Genomic DNA, 13,403 nt, shown 5'->3' with positions numbered 1-13,403 from the left:
TGATTTCGGTGTATTCAATTTTCTGCGTCGCTGTATTCGTGAATACAGTAAGTAAAAATCTGCTGAAATCTTGGGATGAAATCTCCTAAACATGGCAAACAAAGTAAAAACTTCCTACAATCACTCTCAACGACCTGGCTTCCTAATTCTACACGGTTCTTTACTAATCCATCAACTCAAATTCGAATTCAAAAAATTGAAATAAAAAACATTAAAAAACAGAGCACTTCACCAAAAACGATTCAAAAAAATCAATTCAAATATACAAATTACATTCAGAATCTATTTCGTTCCGATGATTCCATTTTGCTGCTGTTCATATTGGTTTCTACAGAGTTGTATATAGAATTCGTTGATTCGACGGCATTAGATGCGTATATTGATTCTGCATTTTCAAGGTAAAAAATATGTTCAATTGATGTTCATGATCAAACTTGTAGTTTTACGTTGAATTTGTGATATTCACTTGCGTTCCTGAATTCAAAAAAAAATGTCAAACATAACAACAGTAATGCGACATTCCGGTTTTTGGAACGATGAAAATTGTTTTGTGAATTACACAATCGATGCAATAGTGTTCAAGGATTATGCTTCTTATGAGGAGTTGGTTGATGTAATTGCGAAACAGTTGAAAATAGATACGAGTAGCAAAACAATTAAGATCAAATACATGATCGAAGGTGATTCTATGCCTGTTGAAATACACAATGACATGAGTGTCAAGGTGTATGTTGAACTGAAGAAAGATAGTAGGCAGTTCGGGATGTATCCTCTATGTATCACTACAGCTGATAATGTGAGTGAATACACTGTGTCGGGTGAAAGTGTTGTTGAAGGTGAAATACCGCAAATAGAATACAATCGTCAATTACAGATTATGAATACAGATGATTCGATAGCACTGGCAGCATCAACTTCTGGTCAGCCAATAGTTTTGTACAATGATTTCATCATTTCAAATCGTAATCAAAAGGAGATAATGGTAAATCAAGTATACAGTGATAAGGATACTTTGAAGGCTGTGATGACGAAATATGCAATTGACAATAGGTTTCAATTCCGTACAGAGAGGTCAAATTCTATAAGGTCAGTTCATTAATAGTTTTTGATGTATTTGTACAATTCCTTACATGTATCCTAATATCTATTATTGATTGGTATATGAATTCTAAATTCCTTTTTTCGCATAATCATTTGATATTAGCTAGTGACTGAATGTATACATCTGCAATTGCGAATTTGCAGCTATACAATTGTATGTCTATCGGAAAAATGTTAGTGGAAATTGAAAGCTTCGAGCATTAACAAATCAGCAATGTTCAAAGTGAGAGAGTTTGTGGATAAACATACATGTCCGTTGAAAGATAATGTGTATTCTTGTAATCAAGCAAGTAGCAGTTTTATAGCAGGCATTATTAAACCAAAAATAACAAATTATAAGAGGAAGTATACACCAAAGGATATAGCAGATGATGTGAAAAATGAATTTGGTGTGGATGTGAACTACATGGAGGCATATCGTGCTAAAGAAAAGGCTATGACTGAGTTGAGGGGAGAGCCAGCAGATTCATACAAGAAGTTACCTGCATACGTATATATTTTGGATAAAACGTACCCAGGTTCTCATATAAGAATGCACAAATCGCCTGAAAACGAGTTCTTGTATCTGTTCGTAGCACTGTATGCGTTTATAAAAGGATTCGACTGGTGTCGACCCATCGTGGTTGTAGACGGCAGCCACCTCAAGCAAGAATACAATGGTACATCTGTTTCGGCAAGCACATTGGATGGTGCAAGTATTTCATATCTCTGTATTCATTTTTTTTTTTTTTTTTTTTTTATACAGTGCTTGCAGTTTTAGAAAAAATCAGATTTTTTTGCATACAGTGCTTACAGTTTTTGATACAATCAGTAACTTTCTGCATATATTGAACTGAACTTGCAGGGAATATATTGCCTCTAGCATATGGCGTGATAGATTCAGAAAATGATAAGTCTTGGTCATGGTTCTTTCAACGGTTCAGGGAAGCGTATGGGGCAAGGGATAACATGTGTATTGTATCTGATAGACATGAAAGCATCATCAAGGCTGTATGTAGAATTTATCCTAATGTTCCGCATTTAGCATGCATATGGCATCTTTGGAAGAATGTATACAATAAATATAGGAAGAGTCATGAAGTGTTGAGTGGGGTGTACTATAAATTGGCAAAAGCATACACGCAGAATGACTTTGATATGCTAATGGAAAAGGTTGAGAAGGAGGATATTCGTGTGAAGGAGTACTTGGAGTTAGCTGGAAGAGAAAAGTGGGCTAGGCTCTATTGTCCAGTTAATCGAGCATGGACATTGACATCAAATATTGCTGAGTCCATCAATTCGGCACTTGTATCTGCTAGAGAATTGCCAATTTATGATTTTTTGGAAGAAGTTAGGTTGATGTATGGACGGTGGAATTTCACCAACCGACAGAATGGTTCTTACACATTCACAACACTTGGGAAAAAATTTCAAGAGTTCCTATCCATCAATGAGCATAAATCTACGCGCATGAGGGTTTGTTTCCGTGTATCTGTTTATGTGTTTTGTTGGTTGTATACCTTAATCTGTATGATTCTTATACTTATAGCTTATACATATACGCTTAATGACTTGATGAAAATCTGTTTGAATTTTGTTGTTTAGGTAATTCCATCAACCGAATACTTGCACACGGTTATTGATGAAGGGAAGCGTTTTATTGTTTGTATTGAAAATAAAACTTGCAGTTGCAAAATGTTCCAAATGAATGAGATACCCTGCCCCCATGCTTGGGCTCTTAAGAAAAAAAATCTCACTGCCGACAACTTCTGCTCAAATTTGTACAAACCAGAAACTGTGATGAAGACTTATGATGTACTAACTTATTCTTTACCGGATGAGAGTGAGTGGAATGTGCCTGTACACGTTTCAGAAGAAGTGGTTTTACCACCGAGGTACAAGAGGCCGCCCGAAAGGCCAAAAAAGAAGCGCGATAAGTCTTTATCTGAGTGGTTTTCAAATACACGTACAAACTCGTGCAGTAGATGTGGACATGCCGGACATAATAGACGCTTTTGTAGGAATGAGCCTCGAAGAAAGTAGTTGATGTTTTCTTTTCCAGATGTCTTTTTTTTAAGTTCTTGTATTGGACCATGTCGGCTTTAAAGCACCATGAAATTTCTGTCCCTTTATGTCTATTTTGGATCACTGGTTCTGTTCTTGTATGCATGTTTGGATCACTGATATGTTACATGAATACTTTGGAAAATTTCCACTGTTTTATATTGCATTAATTCTGAAAAAACAGCAGTGTATATGTCTGAAAACAAATAGCCAATAATTATGAATACAGTGGAGTAAAAAGCACTGTATATGGCAGTGCAGGATTTCTGAATACATCAGCTACTGGTTCCCAGTAACCATATATATACTAGACTCTGAAAAAAGAAAAGATAAACTAAAAAATGTATTTATTGAACATATTTATCTGGTGTCCAAGTCACAACGCATACAGTGATTGTTTCGTCCAAACAGTCGCAAAGTTCAAGCAGTATTTTATTCATACAGCGGCTGTTTCTACCTCTTGCTTCACAATTAAACGTTATATTTAAGTAGCAACTATACTTAGTTGAATGCTACACCCACAATCCGACAAAAAAGTAAAATGAAAACCAAAGAACAACATTCAAATGTGTATTCATAACGATAAAAATGAATAACTGGACAATGTATTTCCTCTGAATAAAGCTATGTAGAAAGAAAGAAAAGTATAAATGATTAACTGCGTTGCACAATGTATAACACAACCATTGAATTCATAAAAATGTCAAACTGAACATTGTATATTCTGTTCATCACAATACCAACAAAATAGCCTTTTAGGCATCACAATACCACCAGAAAAAGATGATAAAACCAAACATATCCAGTTGCTACTTTTGTTTCAAATATCCAGAAAACTTAAGAAAAAAGAAGAAAAAAAACTAAAGCACTATGATCTTTTCAACTTGATTAAAATCAATCTTTGGCCTAGCTAGCTTTGGAGGTGCCTCGTTATCGCTTTCGGCATCGGCTTCTAACTTTCGCTGAGTGTATTCCCACAGAACTGCACCATATCTCATCCGGATTAATTCAGCATCAAGGTCACCGGTTGGAATACTTTCTCCTTGACTCAAATACTCCGCGAATGCAGCCACATACATCCCGCAATCCCTACACACAGGAAAGAACAAACAAAAATCTATATGAAAAAGACGAATTATCTGAATATATGTAACTGTAGAAAAAAAGAGAAACATCAGTACATGTTCCCCGGCCTTTGTTGTGGCAGATTGTCAACAAACACGACATCTAATTTATCAGCCGGTGCTTTGCCTTTGTATGCAGGGTGATGATTCCAATCAATTCCTTGCCTTTCTTGATAGAAATCAGATATGTAAGAACAATGGCAATAGCGAGGCGAGCTTGCCAATTTCGTACGTAATAGCCGCATCGTGACTGCGCAGCTGTGTACGAGTCATTTACGTATATTCGTCTGTCCAATAATGACAGAACTGCCAATAACCAGTGATTTCTTTCTTCAACGTTGACTAGAATGAATACATGGTCAACCAAATGCCACGGGAGACTGCATAGCAACCGGTGGCCTTTAACGTATTCAGATAAAGCATCTTCTTGTCGACCAAGGCTTAAGGCAGCATCCGGGTCAGCATACGCTTTGTGAATATCATCAATCTTTGACTTGAAAAGGCAGTCGACAGTGGTAAACTTGTATGTGTTGTTTGTATCATACTTGGATTTCTTTCGGAAGTAATAAAACATGACATCAATGTGCTGCAATAACAGAGACTACAAAACAATTATTATTGAATACATACAACTTTAAATTGTATGTGAAAAAAATAAGGTATATTGCACCTCGTCATTCCACATTTGACCATCCATTGCTAAAAGGTAGAACCAATTTTTGTCATTAATTTTCTTTATACCACAATCCAAGAATTTCGCCAGTGTTGCCTTGCCCTTCTTGTAATCGTCATCTTTGTTCTTTCTATACAATACATTAAAAAAACCGATTTATCAAGCATAATCAACACTATGTAAGATATATCAAAAAACAGGTCATGCCTGAATCTGCGATCAAAAAAAAATTACCTGTTCTCATGCCTTACAAGCAGCCCCTCCCTAATCCATTTTGAGAAATTATCGAAAAGCTTTGAATCATGTGGCCCGTTGATACAGTTATTCTCAAATGGGTGCTTTTTGTCAAATATTACTGTCAACTTAACTGAACTACCTGCTTCACAAAAATTAAATCACATTAAATAAAAGGAGAATTGAATACAATCTTAAAATGAAAAGTAACTCAATACTAACCGTGTAAGCCGACCCAAAATTTGTCCTATAGGGAGAAACTTGCAAAGGGCCGGGGCGCCTGTCTTTACGCAGTGTCATCACAATTTTTGCAATAGTTTTTTGAGATGGGAGTAAGTCATCAGCCAACTCAAACTGAGAAATGTGTTCCGTTTCCACTACAGCATCCCCGTCCTCAAACTCAACAAGGTAATTACCTTGTTGAATGTCAACTTTGACATTGTGCAGCGTCTCTCGATTTGAATCGGCTGCATGAACAACCTTTGATATAGAAGATACACCTTCAACACTTTTATCGGCAACTGACTTGGGGCTTCCTTCATTGGTAGGCATGACACCATGAGCTGATTCTTGATACACCTCGACAGGAATCTGAGATCCAAAACCCTATAAGCAAAAAGATGGAACATTTTAATATTATTCCGATTCTGAAATGCATTAAAATCTTTGAACAAATATTTGCGCCAGAGATTGTATTCATTTTAATACCTTTGATTCACCATGTTCACTTGTAATGTCGCATGCTTTTTGAATCTCTTCAGTGGAAGCTCTTAATGTATCGCCACTAGAATTAAGCTTGTTGACATCAACATCCTGTATGAATAAAAATGAATGGAAAATATATCACAAAACAAAATTAGTGTATACGGTTGGCATATATGAATAGATAGATATGAATACAATATTCATATATGAATACAGTCTTGTATACATTTTGCACATATACAGTCTTGAATACATATTCATATTTGAATACAGTGATATGAACAAACACATATACAATGATATGAATACGATGCTTGTATACGGTTTGCACGAGATACAATGTTGTATGTAGTTGGCATATATGAATACATAGATGTGAATACAATATTCATATGTGAAATAGTCACTTCACTAAAGTATAAAAATTCATATTTGTATACATTGCTATGGATACAATAGTCATATGTGAATATTGTATTCATATATACAACTGGTTCAACTGAAATGATACATATACAGTGATATGAATACAATCATTTATGCAATACCTCTGTTTGAAAATGAGTTGTATTAGTATCATTTTGTACAGGTGATTTGTGGAGTGTGTTCTGATCAACTGTACGGTCCAATCCAAAGAACATGTCGCTGAAATGGAGATTCGCTGGCAGCACACTATTGAAAAAAAAATCATTTATGATTGATTATTTCACTTGAATATAGTAGTGTGTTTAATTGTTTACTTTACCTTTTCTGAATGATTATCCCCTTTTATTGCTTGAAGGACTTTTGTCAGGTTGTCATTGATCAATATGCGGAGATCCTTGAACTCGTTCGTCACCTAAAATTTGAAAGAGATAACAATATATCATGCTTACCACGCAATATCAAGAACAGCAGAGAAAAATGGAAAAAAAAAAATATAAATTACACATACCAACTTCTTAAAATCATCAAGCTCTTTCCTCATGAGACACAACTCGTCTTGTCTGCTGGTTGTCGGGACATCACGCTTGACAGATGGTTGGGTTGGATGAACTTGTTCAGTTGTATTTGTAGGAACTGACTGTTTAGTCTGAATATCGGGCATCTTAGTCAACGTCTTCCTACGGGGAGTGTTGTTGGAAGTTGAAATTGTTTTGGGCTACATATCAACTTTCATTGGTGATGAAGACCCAGCAGACGTCTGCCTACGTTTCTTAGCAAGTTGAGAGTCTGATGCAACAACTCCCTTTTTGTGTGTGTCATGACCCATATGGGGTGGGGTAGAAGCAAAATCATCAAAATCATCATACGCAGGGGTTGGGACAGTGGTAGTTTGTGCATCGATAACAAGAGGGGGGGCGGTTAAAGGCAGGCAACCTCATTAACCGTCGGCACTATATTATCAAAAGTACACATCTCCTACATCAACATTATAATTCTATTAGAACTTGTATCAAACCAAATATAAAATACAAAGACACACATTTATAAATGACTTGGCATAGAGAACACAGGAAGTATTATTTTTTTAATACAAGCTGTGTAAAAGTAGACAGTGTATCAAATCTGTATACACTGTGTTATTGACTGCAGTGTATCAACAATATGACGGTCCATTATCAGCTTTACACTTGAATACATCACAATATACATTTCATGTGGAAAAAAAAAAAAAAGCAACAGATACAAGTAAACATAAAAAATGATATAAATAAGGTTGATTAAAACAAATTACCGGGCTGTTATCTTCTTTAAACATGCCATCCATCAGATCTTTGAAAGTTGGTTGGCTTTCTACGGTCCTCCAATTTAGCATTCTAGGGATGTCGTTGCCCGACTTGACTGCAAGAGTCTCATCAACATGTGAACAGCACTCGTATAACCAAATTTGCATCGCAAAGGGCATTCCGTGAAGCCTATAAAACTTTTTCTCCGAATTCATCTTGTGTGTCATACTTTTAACCAACTCTGTGAATGGTTTCTTACCCCATGGGTAATCTGCGTATCTTCCGATCTCTACCAACTCAAAATGTAGCCTTGGTATCTTTATAACCTTCTTCTCATTGGACAAAATGTAAGTATGTATGAAATACAATATCGCAATCTTAACGGCATCGGCATCATTGAGGCCCCAGTTTTTGTCTTTGAAACATTCCATCAAAGCTGCCTTGTAAGGCACGTTTTTAGAACCACCAAAATATTTCTCCAAAAGTCTGTTTTTTCCTTTTCGGTTAAATGGGAAAGCATTCTCATCGCCAATGCACTTCAACCCAGTTATGAGTGCAAATTCCCTGATAGAAAACCGCAATTCCTTATCATTGATATCAATTAAAAATGCATCTGGAGTACTTTCCATAAGCTCTTTCACCATGCAACACCTCAGGATCTGAGCTTGAACGTCACAGTGTTGCATCCGAAAGAATACACCAAAGCAAGTTTCCCCAAACATTTTGTACTGCTTGTCAGTAAGTTTGTCCTTTAGTTGTTTAAATACTTCTGTATTGGTGTAACAACTCATGTGCACCGGGTGAGTAGGAGCATCTTTCACAAAGAAGTTACTCTGCATAATTTCATTAAATTCAGCTATTATATCATATACATCAACACATCTGCTGGTACACTGTATTCATAAATATAATCAAGTATACAGTGTATCAAAAAAATAACATGTATGTGTATACATATATGCTATTGTGAATAACAAAAGTTAGATCTTCTAAGTGTATCCAAAACAAATCATTCTAGTCACATTGTTTCCACTATTAAAAACATATACAGGTAACCAAGTGCAGTGTATTCAAATAAAATAATCAAGTATTCAGTGTAAGCTATTCTAAGTGTATCCAAAACAAAGCATTCTAGTTGCATTGTATTCACTATTAAAAAACATATACAGAGAATTTTGTAGGCTCAGTTCAAATACAATAACCAAGTATACAGTGTATCCAAAACTTTTGTAGGCTCAGTTCAAATACAATAACCAAGTGCAGTGTATTCAAATAAAATAATCAAGTACTCAATGTAAGCTATTCTAAGTGTATCCAAAACAAGGCATTCTAGTCGCATTGTATTCACTATTAAGAAACATATACAGAGAATTTGGTAGGCTCAGTTCAAATACAATAACCAAGTATATAGTGTATCCAAAACTTTTGTAGGCTCAGTTCAAATACAATAACCAAGTGCAGTGTATTCAAATAAAATAATCAAGTATTCAGTGTAAGCTATTCTAAGTGTATCCAAAACAAAGCATTCTAGTCGCATTGTATTCACTATTAAAAAACATATACAGAGAATTTTGTAGGCTCATATCAATTACAATAGCCAAGTATACAGTGTATCCAAAATGTAACTGTAGGTGTATATATATACACAATTGTCAAAACAAAAATTAAGTTATTCTGGGTGTATCCAGAACAAATCATTCTACTTACATTGTATTCAATATTAAAAACATATACAAGATTCTTAGAGAAAAAACTGAAATACAGTACCTCCAATTCTTTGGAAGGTCCATCTTCAACAACATTTTTGCCCTTGCTAACTGAACTGCCATCGATGACTTTTCTTCGCTTTTCAGTACTTGGTGCGGGGGATTTGGAATTCGATGGATGAACGACCTCTTTTCGTTTGATAGATTTTGAACCTTCCTCATCCATTGTTTCCATACTTACAGGGTCATGTCGCATCTTAATACTACTCTCTGCAACCATTCTAGCAACTGAGCCTGCAAAATCTTCTTCATCTTGTATTATACACAAATCAAAAGATGGAGCATTAACAAAATTCTGTACAAAATTGGGTATACCTCTAAAGACTCTGCATGGAGTGCTTCCGTCCGCCATTAAAACCGAAAATTCAAAATTGAAGTTTGTTCAAAAACCCTAGCAATGGCGGAAACCCTTTTGCTTAAAATCATAAAAAATGGAAGAAGATATTTAACAAAATAACCGTATAAAACAACTCAAAAACTTACCTATTAGTGCGCAACTAGTATTTAGGTAAAAGAAATCTGATGGAGAATCGTGGGGAATGAAAATGGAGGAAAACACGGAAGAGATTGGGGTCAATGAGAGAGAAATTGGTTTGAATGGGGGTGATTTGTGCATACAGACCTTGAGTTACGGTTAGTTTTACTAATATCCTTATTTTTACTGTATTAGTTATGTATTGTTATTGAGATACACTACTTTGCTATGAGATGTAATTTAGGCAAAGTGTAGCTACTAAACATAAATAGAGCCTATTGTTCTCTATGCCATGTACATTTCCCTAGTTTTAATACATATAAAGATAAGCCCAAATTGTTGGGCCGTGCTGTGCACGGGCATCAAACTTCTAGTTGCTAAGAAGAAGCTCCTTGCAATGTTTCTTTGGCATATTTAATTGGATAAATTATTATCGTTAATATTTTAATGGGAGAAAGTAGAAGGAAGAAGAAGAAAAATAACATTGGACAAACGTATAATGTTCTACTTAAATAGACAACAAATATAACAAATGTCCTGTAGATCACATCTTTAATATGAAAAGAAAGGGACGATTTCTTATTATTACAATTTTATGAAGAAAAGACATGGACGGTTGCATTTTGGTGGAATCCATCTTAGTCACCAAAGTACTACAGACAGTTTCATTTCATCTAGAATAGAAGTCTCTTTCTTTAGTGCGATGGATAATTGCATAGGAGGTCCTAGTCGATGTTATCAATGCGAAAACACTGGTTTGACTCTGTCAACGTAGTTGGCTATGTTGCTGTCATATCAAAGATTACAAACAATAGGAAATGCGATACGTACTACCAATAATTTCTTGTTAGCGAAGAAAGGGAGGAGAGACTTGTGGACAGTTTTGAGTCTTTTGACAGTCTTCCTTACGTTCTGGTGGCGTGTTTAGTGAAAAGTGGTTGTTCATCACATAAATTTTCTGGCAAATCGGTTTGTGTTTCACAGACATGGAGCAAGAAAGAGTTGAGAAAGCACATCATATTGTGGTGCTGGCAGATCAGGGACAGGGCCATATTAACCCAATGCTCCAATTCTCAAAACGCCTGGCTTCCAAAGGAATCAAAATTACTGTAGCCACCACGCTCTCTAATGCCAAGGCCATGAAAGCTGCTTTATCGGACTCCATGATCTCTTTGGAATCCATTTACGATGATTGCTCTGAGGGCGGGGTGGTTGGTCCTGGAGGTTTCAGAGGATTTCTAGATAGATTCCAGACCCGTGGCTCAACAAACCTCACTAAATTCATCTTGGATCAAGAACAAACTGAACACCCTGTTAAGTGCCTTGTTTATGATGCTAACATTCCCTGGGCTTCCAAGATAACAACTCAATCGGGCATAGCTGGCGCTGCCTTTTTCACTCAGTCATGTGCTAGTGCTGCTACCTACTATCCCATGTATTGTGAGGTGTTTGAAAAGACTCCTCTTTTCATGCCTAGTTTTCCATTCATGACAGGATTGCCAAAACTCAGGTTTCCGAATCTGCCATCTCTTGGTTCCAGCACTGGTCGGTATCCCCCAATAATCATGCACATGCTTGGCCAGTTTGACAACTTTGAAAAGGCAGACTGGGTCCTCTTTAACTCCTTCGATAAGTTGGAAGAAGAGGTAGGTACACCATATTTCCTTTGCTCTTTCAATCCGTTCTAGCTAGTCTTGATTATGTTTGCACACCAAACTTGAGGACAAGAAGTTAATATTACTTCACGCTGCTAAGGTATTGTTTTCATTGTTGAAGAACATTAACTTAAAGACCTTATAACGCACATTTGATTTTTTGTTTCTCATGCTTTAAACGCTTATAACTACTATGCACATCAAAGTATATAGAAACAAAGAGGACAATTTTCTTGTCTATTCCTGTAACTTACTGGAAATTTTTAGAGTCAAGTTTAACCCGGTTGGACAGTACACGTTTGCTACATACCTGATTTTTAAAGATGATGAATTGTTTGCCTCACCCCAGCAGTTCATCTGAATTTAGGTTGTCAATTGGATGAAGAAGCTTTGGAATGCAGTAACGATAGGTCCAACTTTGCCATCATTTTATCTTGACAAACGAGTTGAAAATGATAGTGAGTACGGCTTCAATATTCATCAGCCAAATTCTAGCAACTGTATGGAGTGGCTTGACAACAAGAAGACTGGTTCAGTCGTCTACGTCTCTTTTGGCAGTGCAGCAAATTTGAGTGCAGACCAAATAACAGAAGTAGCTGATTCTCTCAGGCAAAGCAACATTATGTTCTTATGGGTGGTGAAACCTTATGAACAGAGTAAGCTTTCAAGTGATTTCATCAAAGAGACATCAGAAAAGGGATTGATTGTGACATGGTGCTCGCAGTTAGCAGTACTAGCACATCATGCAGTGGGCTGCTTCGTATCACACTGTGGATGGAACTCAACCTTAGAAGCAATAAGCTTTGGTGTGCCTATAGTTGCAATGCCTCAGATTTTAGACCAAACAATCAATGCGCATTTTCTGGAGAAAGTTTGGGGGGTGGGTTTGATAGCTAAAGCAAATGATGGTGTTACTGCGAGTGAGGAGATACACAGGTGCATCAGGGAAGTTTTAGAAGGAGAGAGAGGACAAGAAATTAGAAAGTGTATTACTAGCTTGAAGGAGTTGGCTAAGGAGGCAATTGACACGAGTGGAAGTTCAGACAAACATATTGATGAGTTCATTTCACAGCTTGATCCAGCCTACTTCAGACATAGATCAAACTAAAACTGAAATCGTATAATTTATCTGACTTGTGTTGTGAAGTATACTCTATTTTTGCTTAAACGGTCCTCAGAAAGTCACCATATTTCACCAGAATTTCAACTTTTTGTTTGTATGGTGAAACAGTGAAAAGGTTACCAGATTCTTGTTCCCTCCATATGACCAATGTCCGTAGTCAATTCACCGAAACGTTTGGAGATGGTATTTTAGGTGATATTGACATTACCAAAAAAAAAAAAAAAATGATTTAAGGATAAATCTAATTTTGTTGCATGATGCGTTTTGGAATGGAGACGAATTACAATTTCTTTATAGGAAATAACACTGTATGACAATTAGGGTAAAATAATTACCCGGTTTAGCCCACTTTTAATTTTTTACACGCGTTAGCCGTAATTTAGCCGACGAGCACTAGTGTCTTTACTTTCCTAATTTAGGCTTTCACCTGATTTCTTAGTTGTGTTGGCACTGTTGGACTTTTTTGTTCCTATATTTGTTTTGAATTTATGTTTTTTGCTTTTGTTTATTATTAATAAATATCCCACTAAGTTTTTTAGTGGTTACCAAAAAAAAAAAAAGGTAAAATGTGTATAAACACCTCTTATACATTATTATACACTTTTATACAGTCTAGAAGTGTGTTTATACACCTCTTATACATTATGTATAAACCTCTCTTATGTATAAACACCTCTTATATAAGTTTGTATAATATTGTATACTAGTTTAAAAGTGTTTTACACCTCTTGTATAAATTTGTATAATCTTGTATACCCAGTATAAAAGTGTGTATAAACACCTCTTATACATTAT

General features: G+C 35.9%; 3 protein-coding genes and 1 long non-coding RNA gene across 4 annotated transcripts; 2 read left to right on the top strand and 2 right to left on the bottom strand.

Annotated features, from left to right (window-relative positions):
- The first annotated feature begins 1,315 nt into the window (after window positions 1–1,315).
- Window positions 1,316–3,440, top strand: LOC132045375 (uncharacterized). The gene is made up of 4 exons (XM_059435966.1): window positions 1,316–1,796; window positions 1,946–2,556; window positions 2,686–2,975; window positions 3,374–3,440. Exons 1-4 carry the CDS (start codon window positions 1,316–1,318, stop codon window positions 3,438–3,440), a joined length of 1,449 nt encoding a protein of 482 aa, XP_059291949.1.
- A 1,166-nt stretch (window positions 3,441–4,606) lies between these two features.
- On the bottom strand, window positions 4,607–5,888 carry LOC132045361 (uncharacterized). Its single transcript, XR_009412402.1, has 3 exons — window positions 5,176–5,888; window positions 4,939–5,071; window positions 4,607–4,854 (listed from the first exon to the last, which is right to left on the bottom strand). It is a non-coding gene; the product is annotated as an uncharacterized LOC132045361 (long non-coding RNA).
- Window positions 5,889–7,179: 1,291 nt separating this feature from the next.
- LOC132045364 (uncharacterized) lies at window positions 7,180–9,968 on the bottom strand. Its single transcript, XM_059435949.1, has 3 exons — window positions 9,357–9,968; window positions 7,598–8,422; window positions 7,180–7,281 (listed from the first exon to the last, which is right to left on the bottom strand). Exons 1-3 carry the CDS (start codon window positions 9,705–9,707, stop codon window positions 7,225–7,227), a joined length of 1,233 nt encoding a protein of 410 aa, XP_059291932.1. The 5' UTR covers window positions 9,708–9,968; the 3' UTR covers window positions 7,180–7,224.
- A 601-nt stretch (window positions 9,969–10,569) lies between these two features.
- On the top strand, window positions 10,570–13,305 carry LOC132045334 (mogroside IE synthase-like). The gene is made up of 2 exons (XM_059435889.1): window positions 10,570–11,476; window positions 11,853–13,305. Exons 1-2 carry the CDS (start codon window positions 10,817–10,819, stop codon window positions 12,591–12,593), a joined length of 1,401 nt encoding a protein of 466 aa, XP_059291872.1. The 5' UTR covers window positions 10,570–10,816; the 3' UTR covers window positions 12,594–13,305.
- Window positions 13,306–13,403: the final 98 nt, after the last annotated feature.

The sequence above is a fragment of the Lycium ferocissimum genome, unplaced genomic scaffold (genome assembly GCF_029784015.1).
Source record: "Lycium ferocissimum isolate CSIRO_LF1 unplaced genomic scaffold, AGI_CSIRO_Lferr_CH_V1 ctg653, whole genome shotgun sequence".
Lineage (NCBI taxonomy): Eukaryota > Viridiplantae > Streptophyta > Magnoliopsida > Solanales > Solanaceae > Lycium > Lycium ferocissimum.
This window is presented reverse-complemented; position numbering and strand designations above follow the sequence as displayed.

What these genes read in the sequence shown, in the direction of transcription:
- LOC132045375 (XM_059435966.1), top strand. Translation starts at nt 1,316, where the DNA reads ATGTTCAAAGTGAGAGAGTTTGTGGATAAACATACATGTCCGTTGAAA. An exon ending in AAGCACATTGGATGGTGCAA is followed by an intron (nt 1,797 to 1,945) that starts GTATTTCATATC and finishes CTGAACTTGCAG; the next exon opens with GGAATATATTGCCTCTAGCA. An exon ending in ATAAATCTACGCGCATGAGG is followed by an intron (nt 2,557 to 2,685) that starts GTTTGTTTCCGT and finishes TTTGTTGTTTAG; the next exon opens with GTAATTCCATCAACCGAATA.
- LOC132045364 (XM_059435949.1), bottom strand. Translation starts at nt 9,707, where the DNA reads ATGGCGGACGGAAGCACTCCATGCAGAGTCTTTAGAGGTATACCCAAT. An exon ending in GACCTTCCAAAGAATTGGAG is followed by an intron (nt 8,423 to 9,356) that starts GTACTGTATTTC and finishes GAAATTATGCAG; the next exon opens with AGTAACTTCTTTGTGAAAGA. An exon ending in TTAAAGAAGATAACAGCCCG is followed by an intron (nt 7,282 to 7,597) that starts GTAATTTGTTTT and finishes ATGTTGATGTAG; the next exon opens with GAGATGTGTACTTTTGATAA.
- LOC132045334 (XM_059435889.1), top strand. Translation starts at nt 10,817, where the DNA reads ATGGAGCAAGAAAGAGTTGAGAAAGCACATCATATTGTGGTGCTGGCA. An exon ending in TCGATAAGTTGGAAGAAGAG is followed by an intron (nt 11,477 to 11,852) that starts GTAGGTACACCA and finishes ATCTGAATTTAG; the next exon opens with GTTGTCAATTGGATGAAGAA.